Genomic DNA, 25664 nt, shown 5'->3' with positions numbered 1-25664 from the left:
TTGAAAAGAAAAAGAACTGTGTGCTGGCTGATGGTATGCAATGATCTGGGACCTGGGACAGGATAAGTAGGAAATTGTATCTGTTCTGCTGTGAATTCCAGGGACAGAAGTTCTCACAGACCGTAGCAGATCTGTGGAAAGAGAAGCCAGTCTGCTTTCATTCTTTGACGAGTCCACTTTTAACCTGGCAAAACACTCCAGGTCTATAGGCAAACAGCTGAGTCCAGTAACAATGGGCATTTTGCAAGACAGTCCTCTGCTGGCCTCCCTTCACCTCTTGGTTCCTAACCGCATCTCCGTTCCCAACCCTCAGCCCTTCTCTCACTCTTCCTCAGCCTTGGCTTTCCAACCTCATTCATTAAATATCTTCTTTCCTCAACTAAATTCATCTCCCTCTTCTCCTGGTCATACAAGAAATACCTATCTTCTGAATCCCTGGAGACCAGAGAAGGACAGATAGAGAAAGGCTGATGAATTTCAGATCCTAGTCGTAGAAGCCAGAAAATAGCTACAAAGAGGACCGCTGATTTATCTGCTATTTCAACAGGAAAAACAAATTCAGATCAAATTGGGTGGTTTGTCTATGTAACATCTGTTAGGTAGTTTTTTCAATATCCACGACTGACCTTTAAAAACAATTATCTGGCTCTTCAACATCATACTGATATGGCCTTAGCATTTTAATTAAATGCAGGACTCTAGTGGTGCGCTGTCCAATAAGGAGGCCACAGGGAGGGGCACCCGGCTGGCTCAGTGATTGAGAGTCTGTCTTCAGCTCAGGTCATGATCCCAGAGTTCTGGGATCGAGTCCTGCATCAAGCTCCCCGCAGAGAGCCCACTTCTCGCTCTGCCTATGTCTCTGCCTCTCTCTGTGTCTCTCATGAATAAATAAATGAATAAAAGCTTTAAAAAAAAAAGGAGCCCACATGTAGCTATTAAGCATTTGAAATGTGGCTAATCCAAATTGAGGTGAGTCATAAGTATAAAATGTACAATCCATTTCAAAGAGTGCAAAAAAAAAAAGGAAAAAACAATGTAAAGTATTTCATGAATAATTTTTATATTGATTACACGATGAAATACTTTGAATATATGGAGTTAAATAAAATACATGAAGATTAATATTATTTCTTTTTACCTTTTTAAGCCTATTAAAAAAGTTAAAATTATTACATTTCCATTTGACAGTACTGCTCTGGAGCATACTGCCTGGTTTCATACAAGTTCTACTACCCATACTGAGTGTTCCCAAACAATTTCCTCTTCTGTGAAATGGAAATAATAATTCCTGCTTCTTAGGGTGCTTCTTTGTACTGCTGCATCATTAAAATCAATGCACATGAGCTGTCCCTTGGACCAGGGCCTGCCCTTGAAGGGCAGCATTTTTCAGCCTAGCCGATCCCCAAAGAGAAGCTCAACTGAGAGTCAAGCCACTCACTGATAATCTCAGCAGCTAGAGAAATGAATGCGTGCCTCTCTGGGCAGTACATCACGGCAACCGCAACGACTCCTGTTTGTACAATGGAGAGTATATGTTTAAAGCCCAGTTCTTTCTGAAAAGTAACTAGATAAAAAGTGAGCACACTTTTCTTTGTACCTGATAGAATGTACTTGATATGACAGGAAATATCTAATATATCTAGTAGCTGGATATAAACTAAGTGTTGAAATAAGACATTTGAAAGGCAAATAGCGATACTAGACAATACACATTAAATGCTTGGTGAATAATACAGACAATCCTTCAGAATAGGTAGAAATTATAAGGGTTTAGTAATCTGAAGGTTTATAAGATGGATATGCCAAGCAGGAGAAACAAAATGAGCAACATACACAGATATAAATCAAGGTGGCATGCTTTCAGGACACACACGTACCAGTATGATTGAAAAGAAGTTTCCTATAGGAAGACACAGGAGGAAAAACTAGAAACGTAAATAGGAGGACGACTTTAAACTGCCTCCTTCATAGATAGGAAAGCCACTTTAAGCTAGGGTTCTAGAGAGGTAGGGTGATAAGTGCACAGAAGTAATTTGAGAAGATGAATTTGGCCGACTATGTTAAAATACACTCTTTAACCTCCCTAGGACTGTGCTTTCTTTGCAAAACCATGGTGATCTAATTATTTTTACCCTATATTCTTATATGCTATTTTTCTAGCTTTATTCACAATTGATCCTTTAATGCACTGGAAGGTCCTCACCATAGGGCTTTGCATCAGAATATCACACATGAATAATAATCGGAAATATATATATATACTACTACTACCAGTTACTGTTGGGAAAGACAAACTAACAGATCTTATGTAGAAAGACTGCTGTTTTGTGATTCAGTGGTTATCAGACGCTTCTAAAGTTGCACTGAAATGTCCAGATATGACAAAAAGCATTAGGGAAGTGCTGTAGGGTCAATAAATGGTTAATAACATGAGAATAATATAGAAAAAATTCTCCTGGGGACCGATAAGGAGAGTGTAACTAAATGAAGCTATGCTGCCTATAGAAGTTGTTTAATCTCTATCTTCAGAGAATAAAAACACAAACTTTAATTATCAAAAAAGATGCTTTGCTTAAAATGTTACAAACCCACATTCTCTTTACACTATAATAGACATCTGTGTTCTTATGTGTTTGCCATTGGTTTCCTCAGACTCAGGTCAGTCCCAAAGAAGGGTGGCAAGTGTACAGTTCAGCACAGGATCCTGATGGACGATGCATATGCACAGTGGTTGCTCCAGAACAGAACCTGTGTTCCCGCGATGCCAAAAGCAGGCAGCTTCGCCAGCTTCTGGAAAAGGTAGGTACCCAGTTTTCTGCCCTCCTTCACCTTTTTTTAAAATTTTTTATAATAAATTTAATTTTTTTGGTGTTCAATTTGCCAACATACAGAATAACACCCAGTGCTCATCCCGTCAAGTGCCCCCCTCAGTGCCTGTCACCCATTCACCCCCACCCCCGACCTCCTCCCCTTCCACCACCCCTAGTTCGTTTCCCAGACTTAGGAGTCTTTATGTTCTGTCTCCCTTTCTGATATTTCCTACCCATTTCTTCTCCCTTCCCTTCTATTCCCTTTCACTCTTATTTATATTCCCCAAATGAATGAGAACATATAATGTTTGTCCTTCTCTGATTGACTTACTTCACTCAGCATAATACCCTCTAGTTCCACCCACATTGAAGCAAATGGTGGGTAGACATGGCCAACACGCACATGAGAAAACGCTCCGCATCACTTGCCATCTGGGAAATACAAATCAAAACCACAATGAGATACCACCTCACACCAGTGAGAATGGGGAAAATTAACAAGACAGGAAATAACACATGTTGGAGAGTTTGTGGAGTAAGGGGAACCCTCTTGCACTGTTGGTGGGAATGTGAACTGGTGCAGCTACTCTGGAAAACTCTGTGGAGGTTCCTCAAAGAGTTAAAAATAGATCTGCCCTACGACCCAGCAATTGCACTGCTGGGAACTTACCCCAAAGATACAGATGCAATGAAACGCCGGGACACTTGCACCCCGATGTTTCTAGCAGCAATGTCCACAAAAGCCAAACTGTGGAAGGAGCCTCAGTGTCCATCAAAAGATGAATGGATAAAGAAGATGTGGTCTATGTATACAGTGGAATATTCCTCAGCCATTAGAAATTACCTTTTTTTTTTTTTTTAAATCTACCATTCCTTGAAAGGGAAATGTGGGAGAGCAGGGAATGGTGAGGAAGGTCATTCCAATTTTTGTCCACCTTTCTCAAGTAAACTTGTTTTCTCTTCCTGAAAAAGAATACCTCACGCTTCCTGTTCTACTGTTTTATTTATATTACTTCTTACTTTTCCCAATCTTACCTTCTTAAGACTAACATACATCTTAATATCCAGCTGGTCTCTCCTTAAGAAAAAAAGAAAAAAGCAAGAAGTCCTATTCCCATGCCAGAAATTTATCCTCAACTCCCAAGATTACACTAGACTCTTTGAGCTCACACATTTGAATCCCATTAACAATCTTGCAAGGAAGTTAAAATAACAGAATGCAATATGCAAGCTATCTGAACAGATAATGAATAATTTCAAGTATTTATCATCATTCTCTAAGTCATTCCTTTGAACATTAAACTCTTCAGTTTCATTCAATAGCATTTTCTCCATATAATTTACTTAAGCCGGATCCATAACAATCAAACGCAGAATGTCCTTGATTTATTCTTTTTTGCAGATAAAAGTCAGCTCATGAAAGGTTATTTATGTTTAGTTTGAGGAGGAAAAAAAACAATGAATGGTTCTTTCAATCATTCTCATTCAGAATTTCACTGTGTTGGGCTCTGAATATAGTAGGACAGCTGGGTGGCCAGACTGATGGAAGGATGGCAACATGTTGGAATTTTAAATACCTTTAGGGATAATAAGATAGATTAGGTAGTCTGTGCTTTTAGGGGACACCATGCTCAACAATTCACTCTGTGCGTATCATTTTCATGATCATTCACACAATAATGGCAGTGAATAGGAACTTTTTACTGAAAATTAAGAGAAGCTAGAAAAATGAAAGCATCAAATTTGTAATACAGATGTGCCTACTTTATGTAATCTCAAGCCAGCAACAATAACTTCCACCGTCATATAATGAAAATAAATTTCCTCTGTGTACATTACTTAGAAGTCTATTGATGTGCTAAGATTTTAAGAAAGTTTTTTTTCTTGTTTTTATACAATGATTAGTCTTGTTTTTCCTCCCCCTCTCCTCAGAGATATCATCAATCTATTGGCTCTTTCTTTTAAAGTCTCTTTTTATAAGATCCCATCTTCTCTGCTCCTTCAATATCTGTCTCCCAGACAAGAGCAAATGTCATTTTCATTCAAGTTAATGACTCTAGCTAATGTGCCTCTCAGCTATTAGGAATCATGACATATGAACTGTGGTTTTTCTTGAGTATTGCTTACCAATCTTGATTTTCTTTATTTCTATGGGAAAAAATCCAAATACATGGTTTTAATATTATTTGGTTACTAGGGAAATTAATTACCTTGGTAAAAAGATTTATCTTTTAAATCCAATTTTTCTTTTCTCTTAAATTGTATTTCTTCCTAAATTATAGACTTTCTGCTCCTATATTTTTTTTATTTTTTATTTTTTTTACTTTTTTTAATTTTTTTTATTTATTTATGATAGTCACAGAGAGAGAGAGAGAGAGAGGCAGAGACACAGGCAGAGGGAGAAGCAGGCTCCATGCACCGGGAGCCTGACGTGGGATTCGATCCCGGGTCTCCAGGATCGCGCCCTGGGCCAAAGGCAGGCGCCAAGCCGCTGCGCCACCCAGGGATCCCTCTGCTCCTATATTCTTTCCTGTACAAAAGCATCTTTTTTCTATATCAATTTCAGTGAGAAACACATTCTTAGATATTATAACCTTATTTCTGCTACTGTTTCTCAGGATAGCATTACACACACACACCCCATATAGGTTCAGGTATTTCTTCGAAAACCAGTCCAAAAAATTCAAATAAAGTGTCAGGAAATAGATAATACCCTCTACAGGTCCAAAGTCAAACATATTCCAGAACTATGATAGAAACCAGGAATTAGTGTAGGATAAATAAGGCAAAAAAACACAATCCAGGGGGTTGGCTGAAAACAATCATTGAAATTTATAGACCATTCCATCTAATATCCAACATGTTTAATGTATTAAAGAAATTCCAGAAAATCACGCCTTAAAAAAATCATCATATTTAAGTAACAAAAAAGTCCACAAAATCTATTAACAAAACCTAGGTGTCTACAAGTTATGTTCATTAAATCTATTACTGGAGAGTATTATATGCCAAGAGAAATAGTAAATTATGTGAACTGTAGGCTGCTTTTTTTCCAAGTAGCCTACCCAATAACTATGAATTAGAGTGAAAATCTAAGTTAATTTGTATTTAAATTCAGAAAGACCTCAGATATTTATTTATGCAAGAACTAAAATAAGTGATTTTTTAAATTATCAATGAAGGGAGAGAATAAACTTGCCAGACTATGTAGAGAGGGTCTAAACACAGGGATACATATGGAAAACCTGTAGAATATGAGTGATAAACAGACTAAAAGAGGAACCACAGCAGATGGATCTCCTTCCTACAAGTGTAACTGCCGGAAGCCAATCTCAGGTATCATCAGGAAACTGGTGCTTAAGAAGTCTCTGTAACAGTGGGGAAACCAAACGTTCCTAGGTATAGCCAGCAAGAAAAGTAAAAGACAGTCCAGAGCCACATCCTTTCTGGCTAGACAGCTCCATCTCTATCCATTACCCAAATGTAGCTCTTCTACAATATAGATGGTCACAATCAAGTCTTAGCAAAAACTCTCTCTGTGCATTTTCCCACAACACAAATACAGTTGAAAATTAACCTAATAGGGTTAATCAGAGACAAAATAAAAAAGAAGCTATTTTTAACCGTATCCAGAATATCTCATTTGCCTATGTTTTCTAACTGTATGGACTCTGCCTAGGTACATGGAATTCCTAGGAAAATATTGGTCACGCCAATGATGGGCATCTTCAAAGACAAATGCCATATTCAAATGTGTAGATAGTTTTTTTAATACAAATGGCTTTTCTTTATTCATGCTTAACCATAATAGAGCTGAAAATTATTTTGAGAGCATTAAATTTACCCAAGATGTAGTTACCATCTCCATCTTTCATTGTTGTCTCAGTAATGTTGTGCCACACTAAAGATCCAAAAAAAAAAAAAAAATGAAGCCTTCTAAGTAAGAATGATAGTAAATTAAGAAATATTTGGGAGTGATGTAATGCTATAGTGTTACAGTGACAGAAGGAGGAACTTTCCTTAAAATATTAAAATGCTAATTACCTATTACTATTATTGGAAGCCTAAGATAATTTCCAAGAGATATTCATTGAGAAATTATTCTATGCCTGATTCTGTTTAAGGTCTTAGAAATAAAATATTTGGATAAGATGCAGCTTCAGATCTCACAGAGCTCACCGAGGGGCAGCCACTTGTATGCTCCTACCCAACATCCTCAGTACACAATTAGTTTTAATATAAGCTAGACTTTAATATTTCCTGAAAAGATAGCATTCATAAAAGGCAGGCCTATGGATGAAACAGCAGGAAAGGAAAAAAAAACAGGAAAATATGACCTTCTTTAATAAGTAGAAGTAGGCAAGCAAGGCAGCAGAATGCACTGCCTTTTTGGAATGTTCCAATTCTGAGGAATGTACCAACAATGGGCTCTTTATAGCTAGCTGGTCCACTGAGCTGTGTGACATACCTAATGACAGAAATTGAATAAATCACTCCTTCCTTATTTGTAACCCTCAATCGTTGCAATGAAGATAACTTTTTACTTATAAAAAATAATATGTTTATTTAAAAATAAATAGAATAATTCTTAAAATGTATGAAACAAAATAAAATTCACCTGAAATTCCACCATAATGTTTTTTGGTGATTTCATGTATTCATTTCATGGAAATAAAACATATAATTCTATGTAGATATATATATCTATATATATACAGATATATATATAGATATATATAGATAGATATTCTATTTAGCAGAGATTCCTTTCCATAATATTCATTACTTCTCACCCACATCATCCCCTGTATCAAAAAACTAACAACCTAATATGTATTCTTCTAATCCTTACATTCCTTTCTCCACCATGATTTTTTGTTCATATGCCCCATTTTTTATGCATATGTGAGAGACAGAGACACACATATGCACATAGAATTTGATTTAGAATAAAAGATCAAATTATATAAAAGCTGTTACATTCACTCTTCTCACTTGCTTTTCTCACGGAAATTCCTCCATGTTGAGCAAAATTTAATAAACACAGGGATCCTAAAAAATGCAGATTCTGACTTAGTAGGTCTGGGGCAGGCCCCAAGAATCTGCATTTTAACAGGCTCCCCAGTGATGCCAAACTTGCTGCTCTGTAGACAATAGTTTGAGTACCACGGTACAGAAACCTAGCTTACCCTCTAAAATAGTGTATTGGTATTCCATTCCCCAATCACTTAATAGCTCTCCAACTATTAGACATTTTCACTTTGTTTTTAGGGTTTTGCTGCCACAAAAATTAGAGAGCCTTTCTTTCCTCTTTTCTAGATTTTTTACAGGTCACCTGTTTCCTACTTCTACATAGCCTGGAGCCCAACGAACCTAAGAAGTACCCTCAGCTTAATCTGTGTTTACTATCTACCTACCAAACACTTAATACAGCTGCCGTTTTCTAGGTCTCTTAAACACTACGCTCTCCACGTATGGGGGTGGCCCAGCATTGCCACGGTGCATCTTGGTCAATTCAATCTCACCCCTGGGAGAACTTAAGATGTTGAAGTAACTGTACTGGAATGATTCCATTCTAATTCTATTGGACATGTCACTACCATACACAATTGTTAAACATCCCGATCTTGAAGAAATCAGAGTTAGTACTTATAGAAACAACTCATGTTAACATTTAACAGCTTGGGGCATCATAAGCTTACAAGGCCCTGGGATGAAATTTCTATTTTTAATATTTACTTTTCTGATTTATTAAATTCGTATTCATATTTATTTATCCCAAATCCTAGAATGACAATTTTATTATTTCCTGCTTAGGTTTAATTTTCCCTTGCTAAATTTTTGGAATATTTATCAGGAAGAATTGTCCTCCTGAAAATGTATCATGTGGGGATGCAAATATGGATTTGGCACTTCCAGTTCTTTATGTTACTGTCATTTTTGCTACTTCAGTAGTGATTGAATATACCTGTAAATAGACAATAATGTAGAGCCAATATTCTTGTTTAACAGGTTCAGAACATGTCCCAGTCTATCGAAGTCTTAAACCTGAGAACTCAGAGAGATTTCCAATATGTTCTAAAAATGGAAACCCAAATGAAAGGGCTGAAGGCCAAGTTTCGGCAGATTGAAGATGATCGGAAGACACTAATGACCAAGCATTTTCAAGTAGGTTTGACTTCTGCAATCTTGTCAATTCAAATCAGACACTGAGTGCAATGGACAGCCAGCATGGCAATCAGCTAGAAATAGCTGTGCATTGGCCCACATGAGCAAGGTTAAAGACTCACTGGGGATGTCAATCATCTCTCCGCTGGAACTGACCATTAGCTGGTAGGAATGCATAGAAGAAGCTGGTAGGAATAGGCTCTTTTTGCTATAAAAAGAGCCTAATCCTCCTAGAGCTTGGTGGAGTCTCTTGATAGATTTACAGGCAATTCAATATCTAAGACAAGAGGAAATCTCAAGGAAGATTAATAATTAAACTTATCAATGCTTTTTCCTCATGACTTTATGCCCTGCTGATATGAGGAGGCATAGAGAGAATATTTAGTATTAAAAGAGGCCATAATACCATTAATAGTAGCATATAAAAAGAAAAAGAAGGCCATTTCATAACTTGATACAAAGTCTTTTCTCAGGCTTCAAGTCGTTTTTGGCAATTATCCAGAAACACTGAAAATGGAGAAATAGTGCTTTTAAGTATGCTATGTGGACATTTAGCACCTATGTATGACAGTGCCATATTTTTTAAAATCTATGATAGTACCAGTTGAGCCTCATTAAAAAGAAATAACCTGCTTCCAAAGGGGTAGCACATAGTTTATAAAACACATTGTGGTTTTATAAACAATAGTTCTTTTCTTCCTCCCTTACTTAGTGAGATGCACTGCTGATGGTAAGGGAATGGACCCAAATTTAAACATCAGAAGTGCTTTTCACACATAATGGTGATGGGCACAGAGCTAGTCAGAGACATGTGACAGGAGGTCCACATAGCACACTTTGACCTGGCAGAGATATTCATGGTTTGTAATTTTCTTCAGTGGTGCTCAGGAGCCTGAGTAGGTACGTATAAGTTTTTACATTGAACCAGTTTTATTTTTGTTTATTTTTAAATATTTTATTTATTTATTCATGAGAGACAGAGAGAGAGAGAGGCAGAGACACAGGCAGAGGGAGAAGCAGGCTCCACGCAGGGAGCCCAATGCAGGACTCAATCCCAGGACTCCAGGATCATGACCTGAGCCAAAGGCAGGCACCAACCACTGAGCCACCCAGGGATTCCCCAGAACCAGTTTTAAATTTAACCAGAGAGGTACAACAGAAGGAAGGGAGGGTAAGAAAGTGGACGGTACTGACAAGAGATGAGACTCAAGTGATGAATTATGATGTTGAGGTTGAAGAGAAAAGTAAGCAAACCCAGGAGGTTAAGAAATTAGAATAAATTAGAGCAAGGCTTAGAAGATATCTTAAGTGTAAATATTATTGGGAATGAGAGAATGAGTGAAACGGATGAGTAGATAATTAATAGGGGGCGGGGAATGGTAAACAGTGAAAAGTAGAAGGCTGAGGAGGAAATGAGTTAACATTAACCAATACTTATTGAGCCTGTACCGTGTGCAAGGCAGTGTTGGCCCACTGCTGGATATATAATGATCTCTCTTCAATGAAAGACAACTAAAACAGGCATAGAAAATTGATGGTAAATAGAAGCAGAAACATTATTTAACAGCACAAAGGAAGAGTAATGTTATTTAGTTTCATTCAGAGAAGATCAGGGCAGGATTTTCAAGATTTGGCAATTTTCCAGAAAGCAGTTTTGGACTAGTCTTCCCAACACACGCACACAGACACACAGAATCACAGAAAAGTTTCAGAAAACCAGAGGATTCTCCAAGTGTTCAGGGTTAGGGTGTAGGCTGTAGAGGAGTAATGTGAGCCAGATGCTGAGGACGTCAACGAAGGAGGAAATGGTAAGCTGGCACTTACAGCACAGGGCCGGGGGCGGGGGGCAGGGGGTGCATGCCCAGAAAGGAAGGACAGAAGGAGAGGTGCTCAGGGTGTCTGGCGCAGAGTGAAAATTACTCAGGCTCAGATGGACAATGCAGAACTCTCTGATGCCAAGGGATAGTTTGAGGGTGCCAAGCCTGGAAGAGCTGGGAAGGCATGATGAAGCCTGTGTATTTGTGGGAACCCTTGGGAGAAGATCAGAAATAAACAGAGAGATAAAAAGCTGAGAGAAACTCAAGGAAACAATTTGCTTTTTCTGTAAGTTTGCTTAGCAGCAACCAGGCTGTGAGTAAGAAAACTTAATTTTCAGGCAGCACCATATGACATAATGACTATGATTTTACCAGTTCACATAATCCAAGTAGATACTTAAGTTATATGTTAAAATCTAAACAGCAATAATAATTTTCTGAAGAATTACACATATTCAACACATAGTTCTGGCAACTTTAAATATACATTAGCTAATTTAGTCCTCTCAACAATACTATAAAGTAGGCACTATACTTATTTCCATCATTCAGATAAAGAAACTGATGCAATTTGTTCAGCACTTATACCTAATATGCATCAGGACCACAATATCCAACTCGAGAGGTAAGCCTGCTAATACCAGTTCTACACTGCATCTCCAAATAGATTATAGGTCTCTGAAACGTAAGCATAATAATTACATGCTCAATATGTTTGTTGAATGTATGTATTCACTGAGCCTGAGCACGAGTCAGATTTGGCATGAAGCGCTGAGGTACCATATTTGATGCAAAGAACTGGAACATTCCAAAAGTAAATTTACATCAAAAATACTTTTTAATTGGAAGAAAACCCTACTCTGATACACCATTTTCGACTTATCAAAAATGCTAAGTAAGTTCTGTCTTCTGTATTTTTTAAGATGAAAATCTTATTCTAGTTATCAGTACACATATGTGCCATTCTACTTTAACCTTTTAAAAATTTGATGTGTATATTGGTTGAACTTCCCCTTGCTCTCTGACTGATGTCCAGAGTTTCAAAATTGATTACCAATAACCAAATTATGAATTTTTGAAGAGATCCAAAAATGTAATTACCTGTCTTTGTTGCTGTTTTGTTTCTTGTTTTTTGTTTTTTGGTTTTTTTTTTTTTAGTTCAGGGTAAAAAAAGTCACCAGAATTGTGACACTGAATTGCTTTCTTTTCAATATTCCCATAGTGTAACATAAAACTCTTCATTGTAACTATTGCTATAATATGCAGCAAATGCTACCAACAGAACTCTTCTTATTAAAATCATAATGAAGCAATTGTGTCTTCCTTTTGGGATGCCACAAGATGTTCAAACTAATAAGTTTATTTCCAAATGAGCCACCAAAATGGGTAAAGCTATGCAATTTCACCTTTTCACTGTGATATTTATGAATCGTTCTCATTATGAAGACTCTGTCCCCTCCCACACAACATGGACATATAGACAAAATAAAAAAATTCAGAGCTTACAGAGCAAGTGGAAATTTCCCCACAAGAAACATAAGCCCATATACCAGGGCAGCATTGGGAACTCCTGCTATTTTAACGCATTTATAGTAATAACATCTTCCAAATGTAATTTTAAAATGCAATTTTCAGCTCCTTAAATTAGTTAGTGTACAGCATGGTTTCTGACAGCACCTATGGATTATTCTCAAATGAACATAACAGTGACAGCTCTTTCCACAAATGGGATCATCTGTAAAAAACTCACAACTGACTCACATTCATGAAATATTTTCACTGACCACTACGACCAAATTAAAGGCAAAGAAGAAAAGGTGACACAACCTCGAAATTGAAAGTGAAACTGCAGGTGAGGTTCAGTCTCATGATGCTAGAGATAAGAGACACTGTGTTGGCAAAATATGCTTCTTGTTCTCCAGATAAAAAACAACTCTGCAGTTTCAAACAAATCGGTACAACTAGTTCATTTGTTCCATAAACTGTGAGTACCTTGGTCCCTGAAAGAGTTAAAAGAGTTAATTCACTACATGGGTAAGCAACTCTGCCTTACTTAAAGAGCTCTAAATTATCTATGCTAAGGCAAATGGAATCAGAATGTGGGTAATAATTCAAAATGGTAAACAGCAACAGGCATTTCTCTGAGCTTTGAGGAGCTTTGCATGATTTATTATGCTTGCTGAACTTACCTTCCTAATGATGTTGTGTTAAGATGGATGTTAGAAAGAATGAGGAATGCCTGAGCATAATGGAAGGGACAGAGTGGTAGGAAGCCACAGTTGGAACAATTGAAGTGTTACAGAAAAGCTGTTCCAGGATTCAAAATTTCTTTTAAGTGTACCCCCATAACTTAGATAGTCAGGGGGTAATAGAGTTAACAGACATGAGATATTTGACCTATTTCTAGTAATTCACAATAAGAAGATGGCTTCTGATGATATTGCCTAAATAATGCATTGTTCACTTTTTAAAATGCTACCAGAAAGTGAAATGATACTTTTACCTTTAATTGCTAGCATAAGAAGTCTTTATAATTACGATAAGGATCAATTGTTTTATTGAAAAGCACCTAATCATAATTTAAAGAGAGGTTCTTATATTGAGATAAATGGATTTACTACTAATGATCATGTAGCCACTTACATTCTCACAAAGTACCTAATTTCAACAAAAAGTCAGAAAGATTTTTGATATACAAGTATTGAATCAATATGTTGTAAACCTGAAACTAATATAATGTTATATCCTGATTATACATTAATAAAGCTTGTCTTTTAATTTTCGGAAAAAAGGAATTTTGAGTCTGTTTTAATAAGCTCCTTTAGGTATCGTATTAAAAAGAACATAGCTGCTTGATCTGTTTAAATGACTTTCAGGAACAATTGGCTGCTTTTCACAGGAGTTGAAAGAGAAGATGGATGAACTCCTGCCCTTGATCCCCGTGCTGGAACAGTACAAAACAGATGCCAAGTTAATCACCCAGTTCAAGGAGGAAATCCGGAATCTGTCTGCCGTCCTCACCGGGATTCAAGAGGAAATTGGAGCCTATGACTATGAAGAACTGCATCAAAGAGTGCTTAGCCTAGAAACCAGACTTCGTGATTGCATGAAAAAGCTGAGTAAGTAGAACAATTTCATTTAAGTTGTATTTTTAAGTGGTTTCAATGAAAACTGCATTCTTAACATTTTGCAGATAGTCATAAATATCTAATTATAGAGCAACCAATGCCTGCTTTCTAAGTATTCCATACGCCTTAAGCACACTGTGTAACCAGTGTTATTTGATTAACAGTTGCCTAATTTTCAGAGCATGCTATTATCATTTGATGGCTTGAAATAATACAGACAATTCTACTGGCTACACTAATGGCGGTAAGTTACTACAGACAAATAATATGTAATCGTCAATCATTATTTGTCTAGAAGGGGAGAAGGGAGAGGCATTTTTGGTAGTGAAGAAAGTTAGAGGTTGGGAAAAAGGTAGTTACCTTGGGACCAAATATGAAACAGCAGTGATTAAATCAAACAGAAACAATTCCTCTACTATAGAGAATTGCCATCAGCTAGTTGTTCTGATCCACCCAAGAAATAAAAAGGAGGCACCTATATAAAAATATATATTCACTACTTTGCAAGGGGTCAAGCATAGGATATGGGATATGGATTCCAGTTCAGGACTCCTGAAATGTGTGGTTCAACCTGGTCTGAGTTTCCGAACTCTTCCACTTCATCCACGAGATAATTATTCAGCTGAAATCATCATGACACTAGTCTGTAATTTCATGCAAAATAAATATGTGGTCATAAATTAAATAAGGGGGTGTTGTAAGTCCATTTAGGAACAGTATTTTAGTTGTTGACATGAAGTGATATACCAGAGAGGTCAAGTCAATAACCATAGAAAAGTATTCCCCCAAGGGAAAGAAACAAATTTCTAGAATAGAAAATAAACTAAAAAGAGAAAAAAAGAATTCAGAAAATATAATTTCTAGTAAAGACAATTTCAGAGAATGAATGTAAACACTTAGAATTTGAATGGCTGATGAAAAATTGAAAGACTATTTTACGAATGCAATCCAAATAAAAAAAGAGAATGAATTTACAGAGAGTTGCATGCAGTACAGTTCAAAACAATGTGGGGAATCACCACATCAGAGGGCCTACTTTGGTCAACCCAGGATTTCCAAGAGATTTTGACAAAATTACTTGGAAGGCAATTAACATAAACCCTAAAGCTAAACTCTCGTACAGAAATCCTCAGTTATTCCTCATCCGTCAAGGCCTGTACTTTTTGATCTATAACTAGTCTCCTAACAATCACTACTCCAGTAGATTCTATGACTCCTCTTCTTACACTTTTCACTCATTGTCCACATTATTGCCTAGGGATTTTTTGGAAGCATGAATCTGAAATTTGCACTGCTGAAAATCTCCTAGGACTCCCTTATATCCTAGGATATAGTCCCCAGCTTATGAGGCCCTCCATAAGTGGCCCTCCCTACTTCTCCCATCTCAGGTCCTGCCACTCCTTCCCTCACCTGCTACGTCCCTGTCTTGTGTGCTCTATGCTTTCTTATCACAGGGTAGTGTTGAGATACTTGTCCCTTTTCCTGCAACACTCTTTCCTGTTTATCCTTTCTGTGTCAACACATGTTCACTTGACATGTGAGACAAATCCCCATTCATCTTTCAGGTCTCAGTTTACATGTCATGTCTTGACAAAATCCTTCATTGCTCTCCCTGTATATACTATGTGTCCCTGCTAGGTGCTCCCAAATCCTGATATTTCACCAATGACTGGACTTTTCATGTTTCATTATCATTGCATGTGTAACTGGATAGCTATCTTCTAGATTTTTGTTCCATGAGAACAAGAACAATGTCTATGATACTCCCTTTAAAACTTGTATCCCCCCAATGCCTAGAAAAGTGCCTGACAAAGGAAAGTTAATATTTGCTGAATAAATTAATTCTATAATGACTCATATAGTAACAATTTCCAACTTTCAATCAAGTAAATATTAGCTATTTCAAGACATTGAATAAATTGAAGAAAAAAAAAAGCTCTCTTCACCACATATTTGAGTCAGGGGGCATAGGACTGACTGAGACTAAGGAAAGAAGGAGTTATTTATCTGATATACCACCTTATACACTGTTTTGTTAATAATTAATGTTATAGAGTTTATTGCTAATAGAGAAAAGGTAAATATTACTGACATAAGTTAATTCTGTTATATTTTATGTTTAAATCAAGAAATACCTTTAGTTTGATGTGCATATTAATTACATAGCTTGCCAGATGATGTCTCCACCAAACCAGATGAGAAGAACATCTCAGTCCAAGAATTGAGTGCCCTCAATATCTAAGTTCCTTTGGGGGTTGCAAAGAAATATCCAAATGCATTTTTATTATCTCATAAAATATTTGACTACAGATTTTCTGTCAATGACAACACATAGGATTGGTCTGTGTAGGACTTTGACTTACTTTGAAGAGGTCTGTTTGTTACAGATGAATCACTCTAGATTCTGAGAATCGATTCATTTGGTTGTTTCTAGCATCTTATGATAAACCCAAGCCATAAGCTTTGTACACCGAGACCAGATATCTGCTAAGTACACACACTCTACTAAAGGAAGAAAAGGCAATAGGATAGTTCTAGCTAGTAAACACTTTGAAACTTAAAGTGTGCCAGTCAGGTTTTTGAGAGATTGGCATTGAAAATTCTTGGAATTGGGATCCCTGGGTGGCGCAGCGGTTTGGCGCCTGCCTTTGGCCCAGGGCGCGATCCTGGAGACCCGGGATCGAATCCCACGTCGGGCTCCCGGTGCATGGAGCCTGCTTCTCCCTCTGCCTATGTCTCTGCCTTGTCTCTGCCTCTCTCTCTCTCTGTATGACTATCATAAATAAATAATTAAAAAAAAGAAAAAAAAAAGAAAATTCTTGGAATTTACTTAATTTTAAAAATGTCTTGCACTTCTAACATATATTCTGAGTTGATTCAACTAGAAATGTTAGGAAATGAAATCTACACTCCTGGGCAGCCTACGTGGCTCAGTGGTTTACTGCCGCTTTCAGCCCAGGGTGTGATCGAGTCCCATGTCGGGTCCCTGCACGGAGCCTGCTTCTCCCTCTGCCTGTCTGTCTGTCTCTCTCTCTCTCTCCCATAAATACATAAATAAAATCTTAAAAAAAAAAAAAGAAATCTACATTCCTTTCAGGTCTTTCATAATCCCGTGTAGTTTTTTTTCAGTCCACATATAACTCTCCCACACACAGCCTCCTCCAATATTGAAAATGATATTTGGGACAAAGGGGATTAATTTAAGTGGACATAAATTCATCCTATTTCTTCCTACTGAACCATGGATATTTCCATGGTATCCTTAGGCCTTAGGACTGTGATCCACAATATTTATATATATATATATATATATATATATATATATATATATATATATATATATTATATATATATATATATTATTTATTTTAACATCAAAGGCTCATTTTATTAATTTGCCCTCATAGGCAGCAAAGTTTGAAAGAATGTGACTGTCAAATTAAGTACGTTAATTAGTTAATATTTAATTTTATTTTAACTAATCAAAAACAAAACCTAGCTACCAATGCAAATATCAAACAGGAATAAAATAGTGTTCAACTTTCTTATTTAATGAGATGGTTGCTATTTGAGTTAATTGATATGACCTTACAAGAAACTGGAAATAATTCTCACACACTATAAACTCTTTTCTAGATTATTAGCAGCTCTGAGGTCCCTATTTACTTAGAAGAGAGGCCAGTGCCACAATGACTCTAACTTATTTATGCTTCTTTTTGTCCCAAGAACTGGGTACTTTTCTCCATCACAACAGATCTACAGAACAAGCAGAACTACTTACTGAGAGTCTCCTAAGCAGAAAGTATACTTATCAACGGAATCACAACCATTAATTACAATGTAAAGAACACATCCAGGTAGAGACAGACAGACCTAATGACATAAGGTATGAAGTCACATGGTTCCTGAAAAAATAAATAACAGAATCTTCATATTATCCTCTTAAAAATGACTCCAGTTTGAAAAGAAGTATCTGATACATATATTTGCCAAGAAAACACAAACACATGATTGAGAGTGGTGCCTTAAGTTAATAGTTTAACACTACTGGGATCCCTAGGTGGCTCAGCGGTTTAGCGCCTGCCTTTGGCCCAGGGCGCGATCCTGGAGTCTCAGGATCGAGTCCCACATCGGGCTCCCGGCATAGAGCCTGCCTCTCCCTCCTCCTGTGTCTCTGCCTCTCTCTCTCTCTCTCTCTCTCTCTCTCTCTCTATGTCTATCATAAATAAATAAATCTTTACAAAAAATAGTTTAACACTACTTAGTACTTATACTTCCTGGGACTCTCAATAAAAATTATATGAAATTATCTCTGGGAACCCTTTTAAGTTTATGCCTACTATTAACTGATAAGTAAATGCCCAATTATCAAAATATCAGAACACATGGACTCAGAAAACAGATGTTAATCAACAGGAGAACCATTAATGACTTGAAGAGAAAAAAAAAATCTGGGGTTCAGTGTTCTAAAAGCATCTAAAGCATCTAAAATCCAGTTGCTCTGCTGTTTGGATCTATAGTGGGACATTGGATAAACATGGTATCCTCAATATAGTAACAGGAACAAGAAGGCTCATCCATCAGTGGCATCCTTGCTCTCAACACACAAAACCAATTAGCAGAGGGCAGAAATGGATTGGGGCAAGAGAATAAAATTGTAACAATGATGAATGCATCTCCACTCACCTTTTCAGTGAATTTGCTTTTAGGGAAAATGTCACACTATATATCACATAAATTTTAAGATACTAAAAAACAAACTAGGCTCATTGCCTGCAAGGTCTAAGTTACTCCCAAACAGTGAATAAGGCAGTTAAGGAAATCACAGGCCATTAACAGCACTAGAGCACAACTCCACTTATTTCTACTAGAGAATTAAAGTTTTAGAGAAAATAGAAATTAGGGGGAAAGAAAAAAAAAAAAAAGCTTCCATAGTAATGCACCCTAGTGGCCTGAATGAGACACAGTAATGCTCTTTCCTAACTGCTTAATTTTCTCCTATGAGAGACAGAATAAAGCCCCATGTGCTTAATTAAATACCCTGTTCCCAGACACGCAAAATATAATTATATGCATGTAAGAATTTGATGAAAAAAGCACGGTTAAAGATCTCACACACATACCCTGAGAACATCAATGGATGTTTAATGTGCGTTATAATCAGGCTTTTAATCCTCTGCTCCCCACTCCCTCAAGTTCGTTCTATTTTAGGGCAATGGTGTGGTGCCATCTAGTGAAGCACAGGGCACATCTTTCTACTAAGAGTTTTGAGGCTTCATGTTCAATAGAAGTAGCAGTAGCACTCAAAACCTTAAGTCACAATTATGAAATTTGGGTTACTGCCTTTACCGTGTTTATACCAAATTAGATTTTTAAGGGAAATTGTCTATGTGGTAATAGTGTGGTAATAGTCTTATTTGTTCATTCACTAAATATTTATTGACTCTCCAATATGTGCTGGCACTCCAGTGGGTAGTTGGTGATACAAAGATGAGTAGCACACTGTCTCCCTCTACTGTTAAGAAGTCTGCATTCTAGTGCAGACAATGAGCACAAAAGAAGGTAACTACAGCCTACTGCTTGGCAAGCACTATGCCAGCTGTTTTATGTGGGTTAGTTCTAACCACTGCAAGAACTTAGGGAATATCATTGGCAATTTATGCTCAGAAAGTTTAAATTATTTACCAAAGGTACGTGTTGGAGCAGAATTCTTCAAACTCAAGTTCCTTCTGAATTTAAAGGCAGATTTCTTCCCCGGATTTCTTTTTCTTGCTGTAGAAAGAAAGGAGCTAGAGAGTCATTTTCATCCTTTCCTAAAACTCATGCACATGCACTCACGTCATTCCTCTCTCCAATCAATCTCTTAAAGCACCTCATTCCTGCTTCCTCACTTCCATCACCCTAACCCAGACCATCATTCATCATCTCTCATTTGGGAAACTGCAATGGCCTCCTACCCACTCCTCTTTACCCAAAGTCATTGCTTCTCCACCATTTGGGGTGTTTAGAGTAATCATTACCAAATGCAAATTAATCATACTACACCTATATTTAAATGATATTCTTTTAAAATTAAACCAAAATAGCTTTTTATGGTACATCTTGATGACATGGACTCTGCCTAATTCTCCAGCCCTTGTCTCATAAGTTCTCATCATGTACTCCCTCTAAGCTTTAGCCATTCTAATCATTCAGTTCCTCAGTCATGCATGTTTTCTTGCCTGGATATTGACCTTCCACCCTGTCACGGAATACTCTTCCATCTCACCTATCCAAATTCTAATGATTTTGCATTTTACATACCAGACACCAACTTTCCTATGAGGCCTTCTCTGATTGCTCCTTTATGTGGTTGGACTCCTCTGGCACAGTCTCTAAGAGTTCCCCATCCCACACCCCATGACATATTTTTCAGAAATTTCCGTTCTGGAAATTTTCCATTCCAAAAAAAATGTGCTTTCTTAAAATTTTTGTAAGCTCTACTCCCTTAAAGAAAAGTCCCTCCTCTGAGAAGTCAGGGGTCAACTATGTCTTATTTCAGTTGAATTCTTGTAGTCTATCATAAAACACCTGAAACATAGTAGGTAAAAATTAGTGTCTACCGAGGGTTTGAGAGCAAATATTTTTTTTTAAGATTTATTTATTGGAGAGAGAGAAAAGAAAGGAGTGGAAGGAGTGGGAGAGAGAGTCTTAAGCAGATTCTGCACTGAGCACAGAACCTGACACAGGGCTGGATCTCATAACCCTGAGATCATGACCTGAGCCAAAACCAAGAGTCAGTTGCTTAACTGTGCCACCCAGGGGCCCTGAGAGCAAATATTTTTAAAACAAAAATCTTTATGTTGCATTCAAGAAATAAATCAGTGTATGTCAAATATAAAACATCTGGATCTTCTATAAAACACACAAATCTTTAAGGAAAAAAGATAACAAAAGCACAGCCTTCATTAACCTTTTTTTCTGTTGCCATCTGTTCTTGTTTCAATGGTAATGCAACATTACATTACAAAACATAGATATTTGGTTCTACTGAGCACCTAAAGCATGACACTGAAAATCTCAGTGAAAGCAGGAATTAAGAGAAAAGTTAAACTGTGTGCCTGAAGTAGATTGGAGTGAAGATTTAACTTGGAAATTTAATAGGAGAAATTTACAAGAATAACCCCACGAATTAAATTGAGAAGATCTTCAAATGAGTCATTTAGTAAGGACAATCCTACTCTCCCTAAAATTCTAGACTGTAATATAGAATGCAGCTGCTCAGTATCCAAGCACTTGGTGATGATGACTCATTCTCCCAGAATCCTGGAACCCTCATTATTTTTCCATATTTTGGGGTAATTAGCATACTTTACCATAAATTGATTTATTATTTATCTTTCTTTTTATGTCCTACATTTTCCTAGATTACAACTAAATAACAAGACTTTTAAGGATATAAAAATTGTGCTTTTAGAAGAAAGCATGAATTGTCAAATTATTTGGGATTTTATCATACAATTCTGCTCCACTTAATTTGGATGTTAAATAGGCTTCCCCTTAAACATATGTTCAAAATAGAAGCCCTATCTCAGAAAAAAAATGAGATAATTTTTAAAATTAGTTCATAAATCAAATCAAGAGAAATAAAATGCTCACTTTCCTCAACTGCCTATTCACTGTACTTTTGAATATACAGAACCATGCACATGCAATATATAATAAAATGCTAATTATAATAGCTTAATAAATTTAGAATTGTTAATTATTATTCGTGACCTTATTTACCAGACACCCATCGAGAAAACTCATTCTAGTGCCCCCAATAATACATCAATTATGTCCATCATTATCCCCACCTTTCTCTCAGTAGTATAAGTGGTAAGATTAAATATACAAATAAAATCTTAAGTAATATGCATAGATCGTACTATATTTTACTAGAATTCACTGTGTATGGTAGACATAAACTTATTTTCAGTAGCTTTAATAGACGTAAAAGATCAAATCATATCTACTTGCTACATGAGTTCTCCAAAGGCCTTAAGTAAAAAGAAACAACATTCCTTCATAAACGGATTCACTACTCCATTTAATTTACTTATATGGGCATGGCCTTAGGATTTAAATCCAGAAGCTATTAGTCCAGGATATTACAAGATACAATTATATATTGAAGAAATAAACAAAAGACAGATGGTTTTTATGCTCCATTGATCCAAACACAGATCCACTGAATCCCAAATGATATATTTTCCTGAGCTACTGATTGATAAATATGGATTGCAACTGGTCGTAAAGAGTTTAATGTCTAAAAGTCATTAGAAAATAAAACGGTCACTTTCATAAACTATCTGTTCAGTATATTTTCTGAATATATACAACCGTATATATGTAATATATTATAAAATGCTAATATTTTCATGTGCCTCTCTGTAGACAGAGGAGCATAGCAGGAGAAAATCAATGAAGCAAGAATCTTAACTTCCTTCTTTGCCATCCACTTTTGCAAGAACATTTGTCTTCCAGGCATTTGAGGAAATTATCCTTTCTGTCTGGTTTTGTCCTCATAGAAAGTGAGAGTGAAGTAAGAAATATAATGATTTATTTGAACAAAAACTAGTTTTCAGGAGCCAAGAAATAGAAATGACTTCTATTGTTTATTTTATTTTACTTTATTTTTACAATTTCTCCACTCCATCAGAATCTGAAAATACCTGTGTTTACTTGACATTAAGGTCCATAAAATTATAACTAAAAAAGCATCCAGCTGTTTGTAAATTCCTGCACCTTTAATTTTACCAATTTCATTATCAAGATGAATTTTAGCTTGGAATCAAATAACTATTTGGAAGATAAACTTCAGCTGCAAAGAAATCAACATTGAGAGTCCTGTTTTTTGGCTTCCCAAGAGTGAGAGTAGATGGTAATGATGGTGACCATGATCACCCTGATGATGTGTATGTATTTTACAACAACCCACAAATACCACCTTCTTCCCAGCAACATATAAAAGTTTGTTGATCCTCTATCCACTCAGTGTTTCCTTAGTCAGAATAAGGAAATAGCAAGCTTCAGAATTTTCATTTGAGAGGAGGAAACTCCATCCCAGAGACGAAGTGCATTATTCAATTTTAATGCTACAGCTTAGATTGGAAACCAGATCTCTTAACACTCACCTCAGCATTCTAACCTGGATGGAATATACTACAAAAACATTTCCATGGAAAATTTCTGGGAATTTGTGGAAGTCAAAAACAAAGATACTTCTCCCATCCCCCTCCAAAAAAAGTATAAAAAAGATAGAGGCATGGTTATCATGGTTCCTAAATAGATTATACTACCATCTACTCATGGGGTTCGTTTATTTAATAATTCTCTTTTCCATCTCCCCTCTCTAATAGATTATTCGCAGAGGCAAACAAACTTTTCTTAAACAATAACAGCACAATAATAAAATGTTCCCATAATCCTTTATTTCTCTACCCTCCTCTTTCCGCTTTTTCTCCTTTGAAAGAATCTTCTATAGCTGCTGCTTTAATTTACAGTCTTCAAAACCAACTGTGCTCCAGTTTCTGTTCTTAACATACCATCTCCATTTGATTCTTGTGGTCACCAGTGGCTCCTTGCTGCTAACTTCCATGATCACTTCTGTGAGGTTATTAGATATCTCAGTGGTATTCCCCACAAGTCAGTACTTCATCCTTTCTAAAACACTGTTTTTGTTTTTGTTTTTGTTTTCTTAACACTACACTATTTTTAGGTCCCATTTGTAGCTTCTTTTGGGCTCTTTTGCTAGGTCACAATGCCCCAGAGCTCTGTTCTAAATGCTTTTCTTTTTTCTGTACATGTCCTTCCTCTAAGGCAATATTTAGCCTCTGGCTTTCACCAGACTGTTAAAGCTGTATCTCAAAAGGGTGTCTATGCTCCCTAGTTTTTTTAACTATCCTCTTTACACCTCCACTGGCATGCATACCAGTCATGAACAACTTAAAATAATCTCTACTGAATTCTTGATCTTTTCTCCCTTCAGTTACTTCCTGTGAGTAAATGGCAACTACAATCTTCCCAGCTTGGACAAGCCAAAATTGGGATGTTATCTTGGACTATCTTTTAATTTAAGGTTTTCTTCAATTCCTCTTTTTACTTCCCATTATAACATCTATTCTGAAGCCAGTCCCATCAACTGTATCCCAAGACTGTGACCCAAACCATCTATTATTCTCCATCCCCATCACCACTTCCATCATCTCACCTGGCCCAATGCGATAATCTTTTAACTGGCCTCTCTGTCTATACAATATTCCCTCTGTAATTCCTTTCCATATGCCACCTAGAGTCATATTTTTAGAAGCTGGCTCATAGTCTGCCACTATCCCATCTTCTTAAAATTCCCCAATAGTTTTATATCATACCTGGAATAAAATCCAAAAACTCTGATTTTACATAGCTTCAGTTTTGGACCACTTAGCTAACCTCATCTCCTTTTCCAAGTGTGCTCTGGACATACTGGCCTTTTTTGTTGTTGTTGTTAATTTCTGTATCTTTTAACTCATCAAGCATATCCAGATATAGGGCCATAGTGAGGACAACAAGAATAGCTAATATTTATTAAGTTATATAATTTTTTTAATCTTCCCAAAAACCCTGTGAAATAGATATCATCACTGTTGATATCCAGGAGACACTGGGAGGTTCAAAACTGTTCAAGATCCCCAGAGAGTAAGTGATAGAATCAGGATACAAATCCAGACAGTCAGATGCCTTAACTCCTACTCCCCAGCTTTAATACTGCCCGCTCTTAGCTGATCCACAGCCTCAGTATCCTTCCCTTCGACTTATGGTTCCAGGGCTGACTTCTTTTTTTTTTTCTTTTCTGTTTCTAAAATTTTATTTAAACTCAGTTTGCCAACATATGGTATAACACCCAGCGCTCATCACATCATGTGTCCCCGTTAACATCTGTCACCCAGTCACCCCATTCCCCCACCCATCTCCCCTTCTACAACCTTTTATTTGTTTCCCAGGGTTAGCAGTTTTTCATGGTGTGTCTCCCTCTCTAATTTTTCCCACTCAGTTTCCCTCTTTTCCCTTATAGTCCCTTTCAATATTTCTTATATTCTACATGTGCGTGAAACCACATGATTGTCTTTCTCCGATTGGCTTATTGCAGTTAGCTTAATATTAGCTTAATACCTTCTGGTTCCATACACATTAATGTAAATGGTAGGTATTCATCCTTTCTGATGGCTGAGTAATATTCCATTGTGTACATAGACCACATTATCTTTATCCTTTCATCTGTCGAAAGACATTGTGGCTTCTTCCACAGTTTGGCTACTGTGGACATTGCTGCTATAAACATTGGGGTGCAGGTGTCCCGGCGTTTCTCTGCATCTGTATCTTTGGGGTAAATACTCAGTAGTACAATTGCTGGGTCATAGGGCAGGTCTATTTTTAACTTCTTGAGGAACCTCCACACAGTTTTCCAGAGTAGCTGTACCAGATCACATTCCCACCAACAGTGCAAGAGGATTCCCCTTTCTCCACATCCTCTCCAACATTTGATTTTTCCTGTCTTGTTAATTTTAGCCATTCTCACTGGTGTGAGGTGGGATCTCATTGTGGTTATGATTTGTATTTCCCTGATGGCAAGTGAGATGAAACATTTCTACATATGCTTGTTGGCCATGTGTAGGTCTTCTTTGGAGAATGTCTGTTCATAACTTCTGCCCATTTCTTGACTGGATTGTTTGTTTCTT

At 36.8% G+C, this 25664-nt stretch overlaps 1 protein-coding gene across 1 annotated transcript in view; it reads left to right on the top strand.

Annotated features, from left to right (window-relative positions):
• OLFM3 (olfactomedin 3) overlaps nucleotides 1-25664 on the top strand; it is a 191350-nt gene that overhangs the window by 152919 nt on the left and 12767 nt on the right. The window contains exons 2-4 of the mRNA XM_055340720.1: nucleotides 2653-2799; nucleotides 8823-8978; nucleotides 13695-13914. Of these exons, the coding sequence (XP_055196695.1) occupies nucleotides 2653-2799; nucleotides 8823-8978; nucleotides 13695-13914 (523 nt within the window). The remainder of the gene's footprint in view (nucleotides 1-2652; nucleotides 2800-8822; nucleotides 8979-13694; nucleotides 13915-25664) is intronic.

The sequence above is a fragment of the Nyctereutes procyonoides genome, unplaced genomic scaffold (genome assembly GCF_905146905.1).
Source record: "Nyctereutes procyonoides isolate TBG_1078 unplaced genomic scaffold, NYPRO_anot_genome, whole genome shotgun sequence".
NCBI lineage: Eukaryota > Metazoa > Chordata > Mammalia > Carnivora > Canidae > Nyctereutes > Nyctereutes procyonoides.
Note: the sequence above shows the minus strand (reverse complement) of the source record. Positions and strands in the feature narration are given on the sequence as shown.